Raw genomic sequence first — 22,385 nt, forward strand, 5'->3', positions numbered from 1 at the left:
TCCGGCTACCACGACTCAAAGCCAGCACATCACCACCACTTCTGGATTAAGCGCAAGCGCAAGGACCTTTGATGGACAGGCAACAGCGACAAGTCGAAAAGGTGCAGCGTCGAGATTGAGCAGCCGATTGTCAATCTCGATTACCTTTATTACTCTCATGTATTCTGTATTGGTCTGAGCCAAGCACACGGTGTGCAACCAAGGTGCTTGAACTGCGTCTTCTGACGGCAGAACTGCCGCCGAGGCTCGTGATGACTTATTTAGGGAAACAATAATGTATGTATACAAAAATATGGAATATCAGCATGCAGGTTTGTTCCGTACAAGCGCACCTAGGATCACCTCATTGGTCCAGCCCAGTCGCCCGGTCGCGGCGAGAGAGGTTCAGTGAGGGGGATTGAGCAGGTTTCTAGGAATCCCGCGAGTATTTAAAAGCTGAAGGACCCCAAGTTGGAACGGAAGTTGGGTGTTCAGCGGCGAAAGGCGAGCAGCTACGGCGGCGGCGTTGCCGTTGGCGTACACTTTACTGACCTGGGCGTCAATGCGTCGCTGTTCCTTCCACCAACGGCCGCAAAGCCCAAGAGCAATATACACCAATCGAATACTTCAAGGCGTAAGCGCCTCGTTATCTCAGGCGTCAAGCGTCGAGAGCTCCGTTTCCCAGGTCAGGCGATAGACAGCATAATTGCGGCTCCCTTTCACAACCACATAGCCGGTGGCTGTAAAGTCTGTCAACCCGAAACAACCACAACGTCACAGATCGGACATGACTGACCGAATTTGGACTACTTGCTGACGAGCCTGGCCTCGGGTGGCTTGAAACATCGCCTTAGTCTTGGCAGGCACCAACCTGTAATCAGCCCCGCTTGTATGCCGTTTCATGTCAGAGCGCTGGGAGTGGACACTGGATGAGTCGCCCCCCACTGTATGCCGTAGGCACATTCGCAGGGCGGATTCTAGAAGAAAAGGCGTAGGGTCTCGAAATGAGCGCTATTTCGCGTAAACCCGCGAGTGGAACCAAGCAGGAGAAGCAAGCACAATGCCTGTCTGACTCGAGGGCACACCGCTGGCACAAGGAGAGCCTGAATGTCTGCTTGTCAAGGGCAATAGTTCACATAGTTAGGCAAACATACCGACTCCAAAAACATCTGTCAGCTGTGCGGAGAAGCATGAACTGAAACTGTTTTTTCGGCGGTTCCATTGTTTCGCCAAACGCCGAGGCATGATGCCTTAGCATTGAACGGTTGGAGTGGGTTCAAGCGTTATCCAACGCTTCCCGCCATACTACAGTCAGCTTTTCATGCAGGCGGCTCCCAGGCGTACGATTCAAAGCGAAATGACCCATCACACATTATTATGGGGCCTGGGATCAAACAATACTTTTTTCCACGTTCTGCAGCAACTAAGCGAGGCTGCCCTTCCGCTTGTAGCTCTAGTGCGACGCGGGATAGATTGACAGATGCTTGGCGCCTATCCACAGACCCGGGTTCAGTAGTTTCATGGCGTTTACTCCGTCAGTTAGTAGCCCTAATCCCGCGAAGCTTGTGAATGCGCCGTGTTGGTGCCCCGAGTATAAGAAGTGCCCATGGCATCTCCCAGTTGAAGGGCATCAAGCTTGAAGCTGACACTCACTTTCATACACTCTTTCGCATCCATCATCTTTCGATTCGTTCGTCTGCCTTTCGTTCTTTGACATTCTATCTTTTGAACATCTTCTCGACTTTTTTCAAACCAACCAACTTCCACATACCAACCATCACCATGTTCGCCAAGTCCGCTGTCATCCTGGCTATTGCCAACCTCGCTGCCTCGCACGCTACTTTCCAGAGCTTCGTCATTGGCGGCAAGGACATGGGTTCGGGCTTTGCTGTTCAGGAGCCTTCCAACGGCAACAACCCCATTCTCGATGTCACCTCCACTGCCATGATTTGCAACGGCGGTAAGCCCACCGCTGACCAGGTCGAGGTTGCTGCTGGCTCCACCATCGGCATGCAGTGGCACCACAACAAGGGACCCAACCCCAACGACAAGGATGAGCCCATTGCTCCCTCCCACAAGGGTCCCGTCATGGTCTACATGGCTGAGGCTTCCACCAACGGTATCGGCAACGTCTGGACCAAGATCTGGGAGGATGGTTTCAAGGATGGCAAGTTCGGTGTTGACAGGTTCTACGACAACAAGGGTTTGATCTCGATCAAGCTTCCCAACGTGAAGCCTGGCAAGTACTGGATCCGCCCCGAGCTCATTGGTCTCCACGAGGCTTCCGCCCTCGGCAAGGCCCAGTTCTACAACGGATGCGGTCAGATCACCGTCACCGGCAGCGGAACTGCTTCCCTCCCTGCCACTGGTGTCGACATGACCAAGGCTTACAAGGCCACCGACCCCGGTGTCAAATTCGACATCTACAACTCCTTCACCTCGTACATTGTCCCTGGTCCCCAGGTTTGGGACGGTGCCTCTTCCGGCAGCGCTCCTTCCACCACTCCCACCACTCCTTCCAACGGCTCCGCTCCCTCCACCCCCTCGCCATCTCCCGTCGAGGCCGCTCAGCCCGCCACCTCCTCCAAGCCTGCTGAGAACACCACCCCTTCCACTGGCAACAACGGCTCTACCCTCCCCAAGACCTTCACCATCAACCAGTTCATCCAGTGGCTCCAGACCACCGCTGGCTCCGCCTCCTCCAAGGCTCGCCGCCACGCCCGTGCTTTCAACTAAGCGGTTGACTTTTCTTGCACATGTTTCTTTGGTCTTTTTTTAATGGCCTAGGCATTGCAACAAAAAAATGGTGTTTGGAACGTCCATGTGTTTGTTCTCGAGAATGACGCTTTTTGCTTCTCTAGATATGAACGTCTCCCTCCTAACTTTCTTGTTCAACAATTTTTTCGGTTAGCTGCTAGATCGGCTGTCCTATTCTTTGCAATATGTATATATATATACTATCCTCATGACGAATGGATACATCAGTTGTCTTGACTCATTTGATCCTCTTGTGAATATTGTGCTACGTGTTGTGAAATGAATAACTTGGAACGAGGCGTTCGTGGCTTCGTTTTCGAGAATACGCCCGCTCGTATCCTCGTAACTCCCCCACTTGACATTACGAAACGCCACCCGCATCTCGTATCGTCCATTGATCTCCCCTATCTCTTTTTCCGTCCCAGAAATCTCACATCTCACGTCATCTCAGCATAACCCCCGCTTCGTTGCTACGACTGGTATAAACGCCATGGCATAATCACCCCCCCTCCTTCTTCTTCCATTCTATTTCGTGTCGTTGAAAGAGTTAAGGTTTGTAATTACTGCTACATACATCAATCACTTCAATAACGCATACCGTGGTACAAAAGGCGCCCATCCCCTTTGTTCCCTCTCAGACCCGTTAACATGCAGAACTCCAGCACTCTTTTACTTCCCCCACATGCTCTTATTCTCTTACATTCACAGAATGAATGTACGGAAATGCAGCTATTACGCAATTTTTAATCGGAATATAGAACTTGCTTGTATGTGTACATGAAGAGAGGTGGAGGTTGATGTACACCACATCCCCCGGTCCCTACCCTCGTCCTTTTCTTTTTCTCGTATTCATTGCTTGGCTGTTCTTGCAGAATGCTTGTTTCATGCTTGGCTTTTTTTTGGTAGGATGGGGGGCTGTCTGTACGGATTTCTATGGGGTAGATGCTAGGTAGGTATGTACTGGCTTGTTGATGCTGACTTTGTTTGGTTGGGATGGGGTGGGTGTTTGTCGCGTGGGTAGATGTTTATTTGCTTGGATGGGTTTGGATTTGGTGCTCCTTGAGGGTGGGGGATAGGGATTGGGGGGGTTCTTGCAAAAAAGAATAGAAGGGGGTAGTGAGACTTGTTGGTATTGGGGGTTAGGGAGAACGGAGTTGATGGTTTAATAGGGCTTGTTAATCATGCCTGTCCTGAATCTTAATACTCGATTGTTACTTCTTGCTGAATATGTCGTGCTTGTCTTGACAGACTGGTCTTATATGTACAAGTACCCTCTAACCAAAGTCATTTACTCTGGCTCTTCCTTTCCTGATCCCATCTTATCAAAATTTGTCGGTTTTTTTGTTCAAGGTTGATGGAAACTTTCTGTCACGTAACTTGAAAAGTAGCGTCTTACTGAATAGCTTCTCTATTTTCTACCTGAGGACAAAATACTGTATTTACTGGCACGCTCCGACTACCTAGTTGGTATCTGTTAGGTATGTTCTAGTACGCAGTAGACAACGGATAAAGGGACATGGAGAGCTTGAGATATGGTCACGTGACTGAACACTGCACCTGTACATCTTTTATTGCTATCACGTGCCTTGATCGAAACTAATCAGTCGTGCAACCAAATTTGTAGGAAATTTGAATCAAAAGATTTAATCCCATCTATAGCTGTTCAACAATTAATAAAACAAAACTTGTTCTCTCCCATTGCTTGATCTGATTGCTGCCGACTATTTTCACGGAGGAAAAGTAGAATGTGCGCTACGATTCTCTCAACGCTATCCCTTTTGCCATTACAACCAAGGTTGGCCATTAGAATACATAGTAACTCTCAGTCGTACATGCGCGTTCCAGATCTTGACTCTGGAACTGACGATAGATACTCTCCCGTCATGATGACGCGCACAAGATTTTGTCTTTGATTGAGGACATGACCTAACCATATACTTTCCAAGATACTTTAGAGAGCCAAGGAAGATACGTCATACCGTTTGTACTTGGATTTGGGATGTGGTTTTCTGGGTCCATACTCCCAGGCGGCATAGACACGAATGCGTGGTACGCCTAGTATCCCAAAGACTGTGTCTTATTCTGGGACTTTATTGCGCAGCGAGGTGACATAAGCCAAGTCAATATACTCATTATACGGTTCTCTAATTGGTCCGTCATCATCACCAAGGTTACCACTGGCAAGTAGGTCCGCAAGGATTTGACGGTCCCTTCTAGATTTTAGTTGTTGGAGGACGTGGATGCAGAATGTATTATTGAAGATTAAACACTGGATAATTAAGAAGTGCCGCTGAATGATTGTACGACGGTGTGGTTTACGCATGTTGGTGCGGCGACGAATACGGGAGTGACAGGTTATTTGAATGATGTTACGATTGATGATATGAAACCGATTTGATAGGGTTCATATGAATGCTAAGATTCAGAGCTGGATGGGGTTGAGATTGATCATATTAGGTAGGAAGGGTGGGAGGCTGTTTAGATAGATGGACCAGATTGAATGCAGTTGCCATTCTCATTTTTACAGTAGTTTCTAACGTCCGCCTTTTCTTGTCTTTGGAGACATCTTGTAAATGATTGTATCGTGTTGGGTTCGGTCAGGAAACATATTGCGGTAAGTGAACCACGGCACATAGTGACGGCGAGATATGTTTTCGAGTTTCGTGATAGGGCGGACATATTCCTGGCGGAGCCAGACGGTGTGATTGGACTTTACTTTCTCGATCCAAAGCATTACCGACTATCTACGGACCGGGAGATGGATCAAGGAGCTGAAGATACTGTGTGCGTCCTCCATGTGCGTTGAGACTGACAAACCAATATCGACAACCTACGCGCGTTCACTGCTAACCAGAGATAGCGTAGGGGGTAGTCGGTTTTGTTGGCGCATAGTTGGTAACTAGGTGACTGGAGCAATTGCGGTGAAGGTGGAGTCTAGTAAGTATAGCGTGGATACTGAAATGCCTCATAGGTGCAGCTGAAGGAGGCGATTTCCCAATGTAGAGTTTGGGTCTTGTGATGCCGTTCTAGCAAGAAAACGGTCATCGTTGCTCCATCTGCCGCGGAGAATGCTTGACAAACATGTGGCTGTGCGAATACAATAAAAGGCTGCATGTGCCACATGGCCTGCGCCATGACAACCTGCGTGTGTGAACAAGGGGTCACGAGCTGAAAAGTTCAAACTCTAAATGACACCTCCATCTCGAAAGACTATTACAGATGCAGTAGCACGAACGCTTGCATGTGAGTGGTGGAGAGATCGAATGCATCTGAGATTTAAATTGTGAAAGATGTCAGACGGCGTCGTGGCGGACGATCTAGATTGGCGATTTTCGGCAAGGGGGGGTGGGGGGTGGTGGGACATTGCAGTCCTTCCCGCCCGCAGTGGGCGCTGCGTGTCAATCTGACTGAATCCAGACGCCTATTGGGAGATAGAGGTGGTCAAGGAGCATAGTGGCGGTCTCGCAGTTAACAGCACACGGGAGAGATTTGTGTTTTTTCATGCCGTCGTGCTAGCCTGGCCGTTCGCCCAGCCTCGCTTTGTGCTGCGAAATGCGGGCAGATTGACGTAACATTTGCACCACTTTCAGTGCGATCGCCAGCATCGCTTTCGCTTGGCAATGTTCCGTCGACTGGATCTGATGGGGCACGTCACGAATTACCGTTCTGCATTTGCGCCGCTTCGGTAATTCCCTTGTGCCCTTGTCGCGCATCACAGCGGTGAATCGGTACGAAGAAGAAAAGACAAATCTGCAAGCAGTTCCGCACAGCCCACTCGCATGCCCGCTCCCTGTCGTCGCGTTGCCCCAGACGCATCCATGGCGACAGGGCGACAGGGTAAGGGATGGAAGCAGTCGTCAGTTGAGGCTGAGAAGGGCGCGTAGAAGAGCTCTCTCAGGGTCCAGATGGTCGGCAGAGGGGCAGCAACGAGCAGAAGCTGAGCGGTTGGCGCTCAGGCTTGTGTCGCGCTAAAGGACCGAAAGCTGTAGTGGCCGCAAGGGCCACGACGTCACACTAGGCGCGTCTGCCAATCCTGTTTATTTGTCTCCCGTGCAGGGGAACCCTCTCTCCGACATAGATACGGCGCAATACTACATAGTACATTCGTTTCTCCACCGTACATCTTACTCTTGTGCATCTCCCTTCATCCTCGAGGGCGCGTGCCATTGTCGCATCGCAATCGCCCACAATGTCCTCCACCGTACGTTTTACCACCACGACGCCAGTCACTATGCAGCGCGCTAATTGTACCAAAAATAGGGTGGTGAAATTGGCAAGGCCAAAGAGGAGTCCAACAGCTCCGTGTCCAGCTTTGTGTCGACACTGATCCCCGCCTCCATTATCGCCTTTGCCTTTACCGCTGCTTTCTTCGTTGCCCGCAAATATTTCCGTAGGGTCTATGCGCCCAGGACGTACCTCAACCATCTGGGCAAGCAGCGCCAGACGCCAGCCCCCAGCCCCGGCTTATTTGGCTGGCTCAAAGATTTCAAGAACCTCAAGGATGAATACATCCTCGACCACCAGTCCATTGACGGCTATCTCTTCGTTCGCTTCTTCAAGATCCTCATCGCCACCAGTTTTCTCGGATGTCTAATCACATGGCCCGTCTTGTTCCCCGTCAATGCCACTGGTGGTGCGGGCCAGAAGCAACTGGATCTTCTCTCCATGAGTAACATTGATCCCAAGGGCACCAATGTCAACCGTTACTATGCTCAGGCCGGCATTTCCTTTATTTTCCTTGGTTTGATCCTCGTCATCATTGGTCGCGAGTCTTTCTTTGTCGTCAACCTACGTCAAGCATACCGTCGCTCACCATGGGGAGCCAGTCGCTTGTCTTCGCGCACTATCCTCTTCACCAATGTACCCAAGACGCTTTCCCAGTCCGCCTTGTTCGAAATGTTCCCCGGTGTCAAGCACGCCTGGGTTGCCTCGAACACCAAGGAGCTGGACGAGCTGGTCGAAGACCGTGACGACACTGCCACCAAGCTGGAAAACGCCGAGGTGGAGCTACTGACCAATGCCAACCAGAACAGACTCAAGGCCGAGAAGGGCAAGAAGCACTTTGTCGCCGAGAATGTGAGCGATGGCACCAAATGGGTTGACCCCAAGAAGCGACCAACCCACAAGCTCAAGTTTTTGATTGGCAAGAAGGTCGACACTATCGAATACGGCCGTTCTCATCTCGCCGAGCTCATTCCCAAGATCACCGCCGAACAGGACAAGCACTGGAACGGCGAGGGCGACCTCGTTGGAGCTGTTTTCATCGAATTCGAAACTCAGAGACTCGCACAGGATGCCTGGCAGATGATGCAATCGAGGAAGACCAGGCCCGATAAGAGTCTTCAGGCACGGCAACTCGGCGTCATGCCCCAGGAGGTCGTGTGGGGCAACTTGCGCATCAAACCTGCCGAGCACTATGTTCGATGGGCGCTTGCTACTGCTTTCATTTCTGTCATGATCATCTTTTGGGCAATTCCTGGTATGTGCAATATCATGACTTGTTCGTTGCCCCTCGCTAACCATATACAGTCGCTTTCGTCGGTCTTATTTCCAACATCAACTACCTCGCCGAGCGCTTTACTTGGCTTGAATGGATTCTGGACATCCCCAAGGTCATTCTCGGTGTAATTACCGGTTTATTGCCCGCAGTCCTCCTTGCTGTCCTCATGTCCCTCGTCCCCATTATTTGCCGTCTCATGGCTAAATTGGCTGGTTATGTCACTTACAGCCAGATTGAGCTCAAGACGCAGAACTGGTACTTTGCATTCCAGGTTGTGCAGGTTTTCCTTGTTGCCACTTTGTCCGGTGCCGTCACATCCGTTATCAATGATGTGCTCGACAATCCTGGCAGCGTCCTGACTCTTCTCTCCACCAACCTACCAAAGGCTTCCAACTTTTACATCAGTTACTTTATCCTCTTGGGTCTTTCCTCGGCTGCTGGCACCCTGCTCAACATTGGTGGCTTCGTCGTTGTCGTTCTCCTTGGACGTGTACTTCCTGGAAAGACGCCCCGCAAGATCTTCCAGAACCTCACCAAGCTCTCCGCTCCATCATGGGGCTCTGAGTTCCCGAAGTGGATCAACTTGGGTGTTATTGCTATTACCTATTCCGGCATTGCACCTCTTATCCTCGGTTTCGCTACGGTTGGATTCACTCTTGTCTACATTGCGTTCAGGTACAACTTCCTCTATGTATACGAGACAGACCTTGACACCAAGGGCGATGCGTACCAAAAGGCTCTCCGCCAGCTTATGACTGGTGTCTACCTTTCGGAAATCTGCCTTATTGGTCTCTTCGCCATCGCCACGGGCGACAACGTTCAAGCTGCCGGTCCGCTCGCGATAATGTGCCTCTGCCTGCTACTCACCCTCATCTTCCAATTCACGCTCAAGACCGCCCTTAAGCACGAAGAAGCACGCCTCGCTTACGCCGACATCCCTCCGACCCACGGCGGTATGCGCAACGAAGAAGACGGCCTCCTCACCCAAAACGGCGAAAAGGCTCACACCACCGCGGCAACCCCCACCTACGCACCCAAGCCCACGCACATGCCTGCCTTCCTACGCAAGATTCTCAACCCAGAGAAGCACTCGCTGCACGCCCTCTCCGCCTCCCTCGACCAATTCTACCACACCCCTCAGGACCCGCTCCCCGTCGAAATCCAGAAGCGCGCCTTCTTCAACCCCTCCATTACCAGCCCCACGCCTGTCATCTGGATCGTCAAGGACGACATGGGCATCAGCACCCGCGAGATCCAAGACACGCAAAAGGCCGTGCCCGGGCTCATTATTACAGACGAGCAGGCCACATTTAATGAAAAGGGCAAGGTGTACTGGCATGGTGTGGACGATGGCCAGGCGCGCGAGGCACCCGTATTCGACGAGCGCATCATGTACTAGAAGTACAAACGACTTGGTAGTTGTATGTTCCATCACATGATGGATGGAGTTTTATACCCACGAAGTTTTATATTTTCGGGAAAAGGGACGGAATTTGTGTGTCTGTTCGTTTTTTTCTGAGTTAATATATCTTCGGTCCTTTTCTTTTTGTTGTGCTGGACGGATGGATGGAATCTTTTCACGAGGAAGAGAGAGTAGTAATGTGGCGAATTAACAGAACAAAACAAAACAAAGAGAATGAAATAGTGCATTAGGTAGAATCTGCTTATGCAAAGTATATAGTTAATGTTAAGACTGAACTTCGGACAATTTAATCACCACTTTCATGCATAAAAACTGGACTTTTTTTCATTTCAAAGGATCAATGAATATTAAACATAAACTCCATTCAATCATTAAAAAACAGGATATCAGACACTCTCTACACCAAGTTGAATGCAGCACTCTTGCCCTCGAAGGCCTCAATGCTACCACCAACCTTCTTGGCATCACCATTATACTTGATGCGATACGTCCCCGCCGCCGGTGCCGTGAGACCCGTGTCCCACGTAATAGTAACGTCACTCGTACCCGTCAGGCCGTTGACGCGCTTCCACTCGTAGACCAACTCCCAGTCTTCGTCGTTCTTGACCTGCGTCCACGTACCGTCGGCTGCCTGTTTTTCCACAGAAGCAAAGGTGCCTTCGAGACGGAGGTTGTTGCGCGGGTTGGCGCCAACAAAAGTGGCGCTGACCAGGGCGCCGCGAGCGTAGCTGGATACAACGTCTTTTGTAACTTGGCCAAACGAGCGGCCAATGCCTGCACCGTCGTAGACGACACCGGTGATGAGCGAGATGCTCTTGTCGCGGTGATCTGGAGGCGATGGGCCGGGTGGAGGAGCGCTCCTTGATCCATCGGAAATGTAGGGTAGGTATGTCAAGGTGGAGTTGATGAAAGCGTTTAGCGTATGTGGGCCGTAAAGCGTGGACGCACCCTCGTAGCGCTGGATGCTGTACTCTTCCTCGGTGGCAATGTAGTGCGTGTATGTGTTTCCTGGCCCACCGAGCACGACAATGGGCGACGAAGCAATGTTTGATGAGACAACAGCGTTGTGAACTGCTTCACGCCAGCGGCGACCAGACATGGTGGTTGCTTCACCGGGTGAAACAATAATGACAAATTGACCAACGCGAAGTAGCTGGATGTCAACAATGTTGGGCGACCAAAGGTAAGGCACGGTTGCCTGACCAACATTCAGTAAGACGGGCTTTGGGTATTGGCATTCCCTTTGCTCCTTGCTTGGTGGAGAAATGGCGCTGCCGACGATGTTCCAGAAGGGATTCGAGGGCGCGCCGGGATCGTTTTGGACAAAGTCAAACGCACCAGGTCCATCAGAAGTTCCAGCGGCGAATGAGTTACCCATTGCCGCAGGACATGTACGGACTGTGGATCCATTGCTCAATGTGAAGGTAAAGTTGGAGAAGTCGACAAAAGTGTGGAAAGAGCGAATGCTGCCGGAGATGGCTGTGAAGGAAGCCGACTCGTAAATGCCCTTGGCCCCTTGATATTGACGCTTGCCGATTTCGTAACAAGACTTGTGGCCACCATCGTTGAGGCCATAGTATGGGCCACGACCATGACAGTCCTGACTCTTGCCTCCGCAAGTACTGTCGTTTAGTCTGCACTGCGAGCCGGTTCCATCTTCGCAGTAAGCACCAAGAACGTTGGGAGTCGTGTCACCGACGTTGGCCTGTGAAAAGCCTGCGACAAAGCCCTGGGCGGCATTTGCGCTTGCCTCCATATCTTGCTCGAAGAGATATGCGGCGACACCCTTGTTGTCTCCAGCGATGAGCGTTTGGTTGCCAAGCAAGCTGGTACCATGGGTCGGGAACCAGTTCAAGACACCAATATTCTTTCCATCGCTGGCCCGCGTAAACTTGAGCAACGTCATGGTCTTGTCTACATTGTCCGTGTAACGGTCGCGCTCAGCCTGTGGGTTGGCAAGATAAGCAAAGAGACTGCGGTTGATGTTTGCATTGGCAATTTTGGCGCTGCCAGCACTGACGGTTCCCAGCGTCAGGCCTTCGTGTGCTCTCTTGATCGACAACAGCGTTCCGTCAACGATGGCTTGATAGCTCTGCTTGTCAAAGCCAAGGCTGGTGATTTGTGGGAGGAGATAGTTCAACCAAGCACCCGGGCCAGCATGGCTGTGGGTGCCTGTCACGGCTACATTGTTCTTTGTGTAAACGGAATATTCGGGGCCCATTCCCTGGAGACCCTCCAAGATGCCATTACGAATAGCAGTGTCTCCAGACTGGGTGTCTAGGACGAGGTACACAAATCTCTCGCTCGCCACGCTTGGGTTGCCAATAATGAAGGCGCGCGAGTAAATGCGCTGGCGCAGTCCAGTTCCTTTTTGCGATGAGTTGGCATAGCCCATCAAGTTGAGCTCGACAACAGGGCTGTCAAGCGGTTAGCGACGGGGAAACTCAAGTAGTACGAGTCATATCATACCCGGTAATGTCTCCTTTGCCAACACCGATGAGGTACGACGACACATCTTGGGCGGCGGGACCGTCATCCTGCTTCTCACTGAAGAACGAGTCCTGCTGAGCGCCAGTGTAGGTTTGGTCTAGGCGCGCATGCCAAAAGTCGACCGAAGGGAATCCCAAGTTGATGACGAGTTGGCCAATGATCAAAGAAGCAAGTAGGGCGGCGCCCAAAGCGACGGCAATGTGCGAGCGGGCCATTGTCGCAGCAAGATGGGCGTGCGGAAGTGTGCGGAAGGAGAGGAAGAGAGCGAGACGCTCAAGAGGAAGGTAACAGGTACTTGTAGGTTATCGAGGGCGCATGGAGAAGGAGCTGTGGTGCAGGTCCGTATGTACCACAGGACTACAGGGAGTATGCTTTTGGCCACAGAAGCCGCCCTGGCTGTGGTTGGAGGGTCTGGTATTGGTGCATGACGCTGCGGGGATGCTGGCGCTGTGGTTGGTGGGGATGATGTGCGAACAGGGCCCAGTAGCTTAATTTCATCGGGTCAAGCTTTCTTTGGTTTCGCGACCTTGGGCACAGCCAATACACCATCTTCCTGTGCCCCTGCACATCGCTTGCAACGATGCCACTCATTCAAGCCTCCTACGATGACCTCCCTTGTACGTAAATTGCCGTCGCCAGGAACAGCTGCAAGTCCGATGCGCTGCGCTGCGTGCTAGGGGGACTGCGCGCGTGATAACGGGATGCAAGCTGCATGCTAACTCGTTGCAGATGTAGATACGGAACCGGATGCAAACAGCATTGCTGCTGCCAAAGCTGCCATTGACGCCGACATCCGCAGCGCTGGTGTAGACACTTCAGAAATGCATCCGGCCCTTATACCAGCCGCCGCTGTGTACACACCAACTTTTTCCGACTTCATCTCGCGCGAGCATGCGCGCCTCGACGACGACCCCACCTCCAAGCTCTCTGGCATAGACCTGAAGCGCTACGAAGATCTCGACGCGCCTGAGAACACAAACCCGACGACTGATGAGGACCGTCCCGAGCTGCTCGAGCGATGGAGCAAGGCTCTGAAGCAGGCATACACCAGCTCCGAGTATGTCCAGGGCAGACTGACGCAGCTCAGCTTGCTGGAGAAGTTTGGCAAGAACGCGTGGTTGGTGGGCAACTCGCAGCTGGAGGATATCTTGAAGAGCATCGAGGCTGAGCTGGCCAGTCTGAAGAAGCAACAAGAGGAGACGGACATGGCTAGGAGGGTACAGCAGGACAGCGTGAGCGGTGAAATCAAGACCCTGGAAGATACATGGAAGAAGGGCCTAGGGAGACTGCTTGAGACCGAGGTTGCGGCAGAGGGACTCAAGCAGCAGATTATGGAAAAGAGGAAGGCTGGTGCTGTTTGAAATGCCCATGTTGTGCCATTTGACTTGGTAACTGCCGTGTTATGATACCCGATTGCAATGGAATATATTATCTTTGCCTTCTTGATGTTAGCGTTTGGAGATGCTTGACCATATTTCCAGGTATTAAATTTTCCGTGAGGAGATGCTAGCAGCAAGAGCGTTCAAAGACGGCCCGCTTGTCTGTAGCTCCTCGTATATGAAAAGCAGATCAAGTTCATGTGCAGAACAATCCCCGCAGGGGTTCGTCAATGTCAATAGCCTGGAATGGGCCTTGATCTGCACACTAGATTCTTCCCTTATCCATCTCCAAGCACGGAGTTTAACAGACACTGATAGCAATGCACTGGCACCATCCCATCCTTGGCACCTCGACTTCTCACTCTAACCCATTTCAACTCCGGAACAACCAAATCCCCGAGCCTCGGCTCAACCCCAGCTTTCCACCCATCCAACATCCGGCGCGACGATCGCTTTAGCCGTGGTGCCGCCATGAACCCGCATATCTCTCTCCCTCCCCTGTTCGTCCTTTACACCCATTAAACTACCTTTCCCCAAACTCGTCCTCTTTTCACCAATCAAAAGAAAAAGAAAAACATAGCGAAAATATGGAAAACAGCACCCTCTTCGACGTCAGCGTACGTAATCTCCCGACACTACATGCCTTTTCCATTTGTATACTACAGACATACTAAAAAGCATTCAACAGGGCAAAGTCGTCCTCGTAACTGGCGGCGCCAAAGGTATCGGCCGCATGATCAGCGAGGGCTTCGTCCGCAACGGCGCCACCGTCTTCGTCTCCTCGCGCGACGCCAAAGCATGCGAGGCGGCATGCAAAGAGATGAATGCTTTGGGAAAAGGAAAAGCGGATTTTATAGCAGCGGATTTGTACAAGGAAGATGCGGCGGCGTATATTGCTACCGAGTTGGGCAAGAGGACTACGAGTACGTTCTTATCTCTACTTCCATCTTCTCATACCATATATAGTTTCCACAAGATGTACTGTATGGGAGGGGTTGGGGGTTGGGGGAGAACGACAAAGTAGCTAACGCAACTTGGTGGCAAATCAGAACTCGACGTCCTGGTCAACAACAGCGGCAGCAACTGGGGCGAATCCTACGACAAATACCCGTCGGCAGCCTGGGACCGCGTCCTCAACCTCAACCTCAAGCGCGTCTTCCAACTCACACAGGCCGTCACGCCCCTCCTCGAAGCAGCAGCTACCCCTTCCTCCCCAGCCCGCATCATCAACATCGGCAGCGTAGACGGTCTGCGCGTCCCCGCGCTCGAGACGTTTGCGTATTCGGCTTCGAAAGCTGGCTTGCATCATATGAGTCGTGTACTCGCGAGCCATCTGGGCAAGAGGGGTATTACCAGTAATACGATTGCGTGTGGCCCGTTTCAGAGTAAGATGATGAAGGCGACGCTGGAGAAGTATCAGGATGTTATTACGGGGGGTATTCCGCTTGGTAGGATTGGTACGCCGGAGGATGTGGCGGGTACGTGCATTTGGTTGTCCAGTCGAGCGGGTTCGTATGTTAATGGTGCGACGATTGCCTTGGATGGTGGCAGTGTTGTTGGTGCTAAGTTGTAGAGTTTGGAATCTTGGCATGGTATGTAAAACAAAAGGCTACTTCGTTTTCAAGTGCATGTATACAAGAGAAGAATAGATACGTAATTACAACAGTCGAGTATCCATGGGTATTCAAATTATTAATAATTTTCTTTTCTTTTTGAATTAGAACATCTAGATATACGGAAATCTAGTATACTCTAGAAATCACATTCCGCCGCCTCCCTAATTGCCATGCCCACAACATATAAGAAGATGGAAAGCGAAAAAAATGCAGAAAAGATGAAGATTGTGCATCCGGACCTTCAAAAAAGCACGTGCCTTGAAAGCCCCCTAGTTTCCCTAGCCAGAAGAAAAGAGGAGAGAAAGAAGAAAGGCGAAAAGCGAAAACGAAACAAAAGAAAGATGAAGAAAGAAGAAGATAATAATGCTGTGGTATCATCCATATGCAAAAAAAAAACACAACCCAAATAAACGCCGCTCTCCCCTATATTTAAAGGGAATTCGAAGAGAAAAAAATGGTTGCTTGCATTAAACCTCATGGACAAGTCAAGCTCCTCGACCTCTTACTCTCGCCCAAAGCCAAAGCATCCGCCCTCAGATTCTTCGGCACCTTGGCTTTAGCCCAACACTGCATGGCCACCCTCCTCATAAGCTCGACCTCCTCATCGCGAAGCCTGAGCTGTCGTTTTGCAAGCTTGCTCTTGCGGAGCTTGACACCTTTTTCGGGGGCTGCTTGGCCAGAAGCGACAAAGGGGACGCTGGGGTGCGTCAGTCCACGCTTCGAGGCTGGGCGCTCGGTAGTAGGGGATGAGACGAGGGACTCGAGGTTTATGCATTCGGCGATGAGGGCCTGGATACCCGCAGAGAGCTGGGTGGCGCGGGAGAGGATGTAGCTCCAGATGTCTGAGCCTTCCCAGAAGGGGTCATTGATGACTGCATGCTGGAGGGCGGGAAGGATGTGGGGGAGCGGGGGCAGAGTCCGGTCTTGGGAGTCCTGCGAAGGGGGTTCTTCCTGGGTGGGTGTGGCGACGGTTGCGGTGCTGAGAAGACTTGCGGCAATGGTCAGGCGGATGTGGCTGTCGGTGCTCAATGTCTCGGTCACGACGCAGGCTGGGCAGCCGTGAGTGTGGCACCAGTCGGCCTCCTCGGTGATGAAGCATTGCAGGCCGATAAAGGCACTGCGGGATTCGCCCGAAAAGGCGAGTTCAAGGTCAGAGGCGCGCTGTGTGCACAGGGCGGCAGATGCTAGGGTCGAGGCACGCGAGAACAAGGTAACAATGGGCATGATAAGGGCGTGGAGGATATCGCGGTGGAGCAGCCATGTTTGCTTGGCTTGGGGTGAGCATGTCGAATGTGAGGCACAGAAACTATTGGATCCATTAGCCGGTGTACTTTGCAGATGGATGCTATTGTTAGGTAGGCAGATAGGTAGGTGGATGATGGTTGGGTTGGATTGGGTAGCATGCTAACTGCAGTGGTACTGGAGCAGCAGGCGTGCGATAGGCCCGGTGCGATAAGCTCCCGGACGCGGACAAGAGAACAACAGAACAGAACAGGACAGCACAGCACATACTCGGCCTGGCCCGCCAAACACCTCCTCAGCGCACAAAACGCCTTTGACGAGTTGAGGGCATCGACATCCTCCTGGGAAATGGCAAACGGACTCTCCGTGTATATCGCGTGACAGTTATTCATTGCGGTGGTAGTGGTGGGGGTTGTAGTCGTAGTAGTAATAGTAGTAGTGTCTCCTTGGGCTCGCTTTGCATCGGTATCCGAGTGACGAGTGACGTGGGTGCAGGCTCCGGGGCTATTATAACCTGTCTCTCCCTGTCTCTTTCTCTGGTCGGTATCTCCCTCTCCGCACAAGAACAAGGGGGTGGGGTGGCAGGGCGGATATGCCGGAAAAGTAAGGCGAGAAGGTTGTAGAAAGCAAAGGGGAAAGCAAAGGTCAAGAGGAGAGGCGGGATGGAAGATTCGAGGACGGGTTTTTTTGGGCAACTTGGAACAAGGGACGCCGTTCCCTATTATTTCACCCAAATGACGCGAACGAGCCTCCTCAAGCCGACATGCTAGGGGCGCTTGCGAGTGGGGACATGTGGTCGATCTAGACTTGCATCCGCACACGCCCCCTTTCCCCATTCCGCTTGCACACTTGCATACCACGCACCGCCCGTCTGCATCTCGCGACACTCTATTCAGCCACGCCCTGCCCTAGCCAGCCCGCCCTCGTGCTGTTGCAGAGGCGAGGGGACTCGACCGGGAGCCTGTGTTGCACACAGACTTTGTTGTTCACTATTAATATTGTTATTTTTGTCCGCCGACAAGGGCCCGCCAGCCAAAGCCTCGCTCAGGGGCGGGGGGGCCAATTCAGCTAGTCGATTCGCTTGCTGCACTCAATCCTCGTGGCTCATTATCAGAAGTGGGTTTCCTGTTATCGGGGGCGGAGGGGAGGGGAGGGGTTGGGTTAGACACGCACGCCAACGACGTTGGCATCAGGGTGGAGAATGGGGAAAGCAAGATATGGGTCGACATGGCATCTGTCGTCGTGCAGCTCTTCACCGCCCATGAACCCACCACCGAGGTTGACAGCAATCAGCCCATGCGGAACCGCCCACTCTCTCTCCAATCGATATGCCACACGGAATTCATGCCCGGGTAATTGGTGCCTTGTCTCTCCACTGAGACAAGCAAAAACAAAACAAAAACACAGGGACTAACCGTGCTCACACGTCTCCCGTTGGCTTCGTCATAAAACATGTTTCGATAGACACAGTTGTCACTAGTCTCGTCAATGTCCTGCACCGTCGACTCGTGCCTAGTACGTGTGTGCCAGGTGAGCAACCAAAACCGCCAACACTATCGAAAAAAAAGGCCGCAGCTGCGTCAGAATGCCAACGTCAGCCAAGCACCCATTTCGACTATCGTCATCTCACTCTCTCTTCATTCCAACGGCCCGTTGGCGGAGAAGTCACTGGAAATTGCAACACCGGCGGAGATTTTTGGTTCCAGGTGTCGCGCCATGGGATCGGCGGGGCAGGACGCGTACGCCTACCAATGGCGAATACATCCACGCCCACACCTGGTGTACATGTACAAAACACTCACAACCTTCTTCGAGTCAGTGCACTCGAGTGCACATGAACATCACCCAAAGTCTGCGTTGCAAGCGCCCAGTCGACTTGCTCTGGGACCGAAAACTGCCTTCGGAGCTGCTTGCTCACACGACATTGGCTGATTCACGCACTGGTGGGGACTGGTGACGATGGCGTCTTACGCTACGGGCAGACGGGCACTCCCGTGATCGGCACTGCAGCTGGAATTTCTCCTCCTAATACCCTAAGCCTTCAGGCCTGCTCTCCCTTTCGTGCTTCTTTGCATCTCTGGCCCGCAGTCAAAGTGGCGCTATGCACTTTGCAGTCAGCTCACACTATCTACCCTACGCCATCGTCCCATCATCCCCTTGCAACACCCATGCACAAACTGCCAGCCATCGCGTCTCCTACACGTGCGTGCCGCTTAGTGACACGCCGCTAGATCGGCTGCTAGTAGCTGGGAACCACTGAAACGTGTCAGTGCGCCATCAGTTGAATGCCTGTGGCGCAATACGAAGCGCCGTCCGCCTGAAGACAATGCCATATATAGCACCGTGACAAGTCTTGCGCGTCGAAGCACGCCGTTTCAAGCGGAGGCTACCTCTGCGGTTCGGCGTGGGAGCACTCAAACAGCCGCTAATACAGCTTTCGAGATTCCAAAGCGCCACCCTTCGCTATCGCTTTGGACTCCTTAGGACGCAACTCCGATGAGGCGTCAGAGACTGTCTCTCAAGCTAACCGGTCGACCAGACCATGAAAAGTAGTCACGACAATCATGTCCTCCTTCACCTGAACCAGAAAACAGAGTATGAACCATCGGTGCTCAGTACCCGCCTCCCAATTCCTTCATCGTTCTGCGTCCTTCCGAAAGGATCGGTGAAGAGTGTAGTAAGTTTCTCGGAAATCGGCCCCATCTCCTGCTTCGATACTGGTACCGGGGGGCTCAACAAGCTCGGATCAGGCTGCAGAATGGCAAAGATGCTGCTCTTCGACCTCCCAACCATCCGGCGAAGGACATCTTGCAGATTGTCGTACAATGGCCACAGTGTTTCCAGGTACCGTGCTGCCACCGGCTCACACGGTTTACACGGTTCCAGCATGTCCATGCATGATTTAGCGTACGCGAGATCTGCCTCGACCCCATCTGTCTGGCCATCCATGAGTTTAGTGGTTGCACTGAAAAGCAGGCAAATGGCAGCTGAAAAGGACCAATATATACTACACTTGTCAGCCTGTTTCACTTTCCTTCACTTTCCTCAACAACTTACATTATCCAGCAGCGCTTAGTCAACGTGCCATCAAAGGAAATGAGTCCTAGTATGCGCGCAATGTTTTGAGCGGCTGTTGAACACTCTCGTCTATACATCTTGATGTCATCCGCTGACATGTTCAATGGAGTTGCTGCCTCATCGCTGAGCTGGGCTCCAGCCGCAGCAACAAGCAACTGACGGTATAGCAAAACTAGGGTGCCAAGATACATAATCTACCAAAACAGGTCAGCGCTGACAAACAATCCGAGGAATACGGCTTCGTACATGTACCATGAAAATGGCTCGCCTCTGGTATTTGTTCAGTTCTTGAGCTTCGCTGGACAAAAGGGTAGGAATCTGCAAATTGTAGGGTACATCCTGGCGCCACTGCTCGAGCTTACGAGTAAGCAGAGTAATGTTAGCCTCGGTGGCCAAGTTGGGTGATGCAAGCGTCTTTGCAACTTCAGCCGCAATCAAATTGATCTTGCTGGTTTGTGTGTGAATCATATCATTTATCGAAAGGTGATCTGGCCAGTCCACAACACACGCAATCTAATCATGTTAGCGCTATATGGAAATCTATCAGTCTCACCATGCCATACCTGGACATCGTTGGCCGTCACCTCTGAAGGATAGCCAAGCGTGTACGAAAGCCACGAGTCCATGAAAATGAGACTTCGGAAAATTTTCCTCCAGCCCACATCGGCTGTCTGAGGCCGGCTCTGCGGTGCTGCACATTTCCAGCGGGCAATCTGCAATCCTGCGGCTGTGGCTTGTCAGCTTGTGTATTGGGTAGCTTAGTAGAGAGTTCAATTACCAATAAGGTATTTTGCGCTCATGTGCTTCTCGAGGAGCGAGAAGAAAGACAATGAGAGCAACAAACGCATTGTTCGAAAGTGATCTTGCCGGGCTGTGCGTTCATTGAAATGAAGAGTCCCGGAGGCGTAGAGTAGGCGCAACATGTCATTAGAGAAAGCATCAATATCATAATGCGCACCCATGGCAGCTACAGTAAAACATTCAGCAAGTGTCATATCGTCAACCTTTGTCTGTGGCCGGTAGATGCGGTCGAGAATCTCATCGGCCTGTTCAAATGTCCACATGAAAAGGAGCGAGCCGGTGCCTTGAATGAAGGCATACATAGACCGGCGCACTCGGTCTTCAGGCGGAAGACGATTCTCATTGAAATGCTGGGCGCCTCCATTGATGATCTCGCTTCTGAGAGTTACCAGCTCACTAAAAGCTAGGGTCAGTGCGTTGTGACAGGCTTCTGCGCCAGGCCCCATGGGCACAGCAGGCATCAGAGACACGGGGCTGTCTATGGAGCTGGGGCTGGCCTGTGAATATGGACGAGTGTTGTTGGATGTATCTGTTGTCGAGCGGCTATTTCCTGGTCGTTGTCTGCCAGAAGAGGCGGTCGACTGTTGGGCTTTGAATTCATTGAGGTACATTTGGTGCTTTTGCCAGCTGTCGGTCTTCTTGTACTCGTCCATTTGGGCCTCAAACTCTTGCATGGACCGCGCAGCATTACTTTCCCATACACGCTTCTTCTCTGCTGGGAGCTCTTGCCATCTGCGACCCACCTCGCGTGCAATGTCGACAAAGGACAGCTGGCTGACTTCTGGGTCTGTGCGAAGCTGGTCAGCAAAGTTGACATCTACGATTGTTAGTAAGAGAGCAATATCAAGTGGGCAACGCGCAAGCGTCTGGCTGTCGTACAGGCTGTCTTTGGCTTCTTGGGCGCATTGGGATCTGGCCGGGGATGGCGCCGGTACCGCCGCTTCTCGCGTGGTGGCGGGGTAGTCGTCTGTCTGGTGAAGCTCTCGAGGGCCGACGCAGAGAGAGATACTGGCTCTGGCGAATTGGACTCTGGGTCGAGTGACAGTGACTGAGGAATGCCGCGGTAGGTTGCAATCTCGCGCTGGAGCAGTCTGCGGTGGCCGAGTTTGAAGTTGAGGGCCGTCATGTCGTCCTCGGTAATGTCGAGGACAGCGCCCCAGGTATGGAAGCCATTGTCGGCGAGGACTTGAAGATATTCGGTTAACCCCAGCCGGCTCAGAACATCGGGCAGGCCTGGTGAAGTGGGACTTGAAGGGGAAGGGATCGCCATGAAGGGTGACGTCTGCAGAGGGAAAGGATGGGAAATGGGGCAAATGGCATATTTGAGCGTCACGCAGACGACATGGAAAGTGCCGCAGCAAAGACCATGCGGTGCAGACGGACAGAAGCTGAGAGAGACGGTATGGGATAGCGTGCAGCCGTGGCCTGTGATTCCAGACCCGGTAGATGAAAAGAAGGGTGTTCGAGGCCCTCACGGTCTCGACCCACCCTTTTGTCGGGCGCTAGTGGCTGCTGCCAGCCCGGTCTGTCTGAGTGCGTGCAGCCGACGCAGCGCTGCCTGCAGTCAGATTGCTTGAATCTGTCCCGGCCGCCTGCGTTTACAAGAAGAAAGAGGGGGATCAGTCGTCACCGTGGCCTGAAACGCTACAGACATGCGTACGTCGACTGACTGGCCACATGAGTACGTACCGCTGCCTAGGATACTACTACTACTACTACTGCCACTACCACTATACCATTTGGGAGCAGCACCGCGTCGCCCTCGAATGCCGCACACTGCCGTGTCGGCGGCACTCGAGCCGGGCCCATTCCCGTCCAAAGCACTGTACACGACACAACGGACTGCCTCTGAAAAGAAGCTTTCGGCGCCAGCGGCGATGAGGCGATGAACGATAGGCGATGGGTGGATGGGGCGATGGGCTTGGAGAGCCAGACGCCGAGTAATACAATACTTGGATGATGAACAGCAGCGGGGACCATTCCAACAGGCACGGAACGTGTTCCCTCCTCCCTGTTGCAGCCAAGGACCATTCACAGGCAGGGCACTACTGGCTGTCATCTGCAGCACAGTGCCCGCGTGCTATTGCAGGTAGCCGGGGAATGCTGATCGGAAAGTCGTC

At 52.3% G+C, this 22,385-nt stretch overlaps 8 protein-coding genes across 8 annotated transcripts; 5 read left to right on the forward strand and 3 right to left on the reverse strand.

The window, feature by feature from the left end:
* Window positions 1-1,761: 1,761 nt before the first annotated feature.
* COCCADRAFT_88798 (lytic polysaccharide monooxygenase) lies at window positions 1,762-2,715 on the forward strand (the record flags this gene model as incomplete). The annotated part of the gene is made up of 1 exon (XM_007711307.1): window positions 1,762-2,715. The coding sequence occupies one exon, from the start codon at window positions 1,762-1,764 to the stop codon at window positions 2,713-2,715; it is 954 nt and encodes a 317-aa protein (XP_007709497.1).
* A 4,210-nt stretch (window positions 2,716-6,925) lies between these two features.
* COCCADRAFT_34367 (uncharacterized protein) lies at window positions 6,926-9,635 on the forward strand (the record flags this gene model as incomplete). The annotated part of the gene is made up of 3 exons (XM_007711288.1): window positions 6,926-6,937; window positions 6,997-8,215; window positions 8,266-9,635. The coding sequence occupies 3 exons, from the start codon at window positions 6,926-6,928 to the stop codon at window positions 9,633-9,635; spliced, it is 2,601 nt and encodes an 866-aa protein (XP_007709478.1).
* Window positions 9,636-10,056: 421 nt separating this feature from the next.
* COCCADRAFT_23959 (uncharacterized protein) lies at window positions 10,057-12,364 on the reverse strand (the record flags this gene model as incomplete). The annotated part of the gene is made up of 2 exons (XM_007711272.1): window positions 10,057-12,076; window positions 12,129-12,364. 2 exons carry the CDS (start codon window positions 12,362-12,364, stop codon window positions 10,057-10,059), a joined length of 2,256 nt encoding a protein of 751 aa, XP_007709462.1.
* A 365-nt stretch (window positions 12,365-12,729) lies between these two features.
* COCCADRAFT_88725 (uncharacterized protein) lies at window positions 12,730-13,510 on the forward strand (the record flags this gene model as incomplete). Its single annotated transcript, XM_007711308.1, has 2 exons — window positions 12,730-12,766; window positions 12,879-13,510. 2 exons carry the CDS (start codon window positions 12,730-12,732, stop codon window positions 13,508-13,510), a joined length of 669 nt encoding a protein of 222 aa, XP_007709498.1.
* A 605-nt stretch (window positions 13,511-14,115) lies between these two features.
* On the forward strand, window positions 14,116-15,101 carry COCCADRAFT_2678 (uncharacterized protein; the record flags this gene model as incomplete). Its single annotated transcript, XM_007711259.1, has 3 exons — window positions 14,116-14,145; window positions 14,217-14,451; window positions 14,578-15,101. 3 exons carry the CDS (start codon window positions 14,116-14,118, stop codon window positions 15,099-15,101), a joined length of 789 nt encoding a protein of 262 aa, XP_007709449.1.
* Window positions 15,102-15,618: 517 nt separating this feature from the next.
* Window positions 15,619-16,778, reverse strand: COCCADRAFT_88742 (uncharacterized protein; the record flags this gene model as incomplete). The annotated part of the gene is made up of 2 exons (XM_007711309.1): window positions 15,619-16,450; window positions 16,657-16,778. The coding sequence occupies 2 exons, from the start codon at window positions 16,776-16,778 to the stop codon at window positions 15,619-15,621; spliced, it is 954 nt and encodes a 317-aa protein (XP_007709499.1).
* A 260-nt stretch (window positions 16,779-17,038) lies between these two features.
* Window positions 17,039-17,191, forward strand: COCCADRAFT_88754 (uncharacterized protein; the record flags this gene model as incomplete). The annotated part of the gene is made up of 1 exon (XM_007711310.1): window positions 17,039-17,191. A coding segment is annotated over one exon (153 nt), but the record flags the coding sequence as incomplete, so codon positions are not given.
* A 1,769-nt stretch (window positions 17,192-18,960) lies between these two features.
* On the reverse strand, window positions 18,961-21,535 carry COCCADRAFT_2680 (uncharacterized protein; the record flags this gene model as incomplete). Its single annotated transcript, XM_007711260.1, has 6 exons — window positions 18,961-19,393; window positions 19,444-19,658; window positions 19,717-19,977; window positions 20,028-20,191; window positions 20,243-21,082; window positions 21,145-21,535. The coding sequence occupies 6 exons, from the start codon at window positions 21,533-21,535 to the stop codon at window positions 18,961-18,963; spliced, it is 2,304 nt and encodes a 767-aa protein (XP_007709450.1).
* Between the last annotated feature and the right edge of the window lie 850 nt (window positions 21,536-22,385).

This window comes from Bipolaris zeicola (assembly GCF_000523435.1).
Source record: "Bipolaris zeicola 26-R-13 unplaced genomic scaffold scaffold_27, whole genome shotgun sequence".
NCBI classification, from domain to species: domain Eukaryota; kingdom Fungi; phylum Ascomycota; class Dothideomycetes; order Pleosporales; family Pleosporaceae; genus Bipolaris; species Bipolaris zeicola.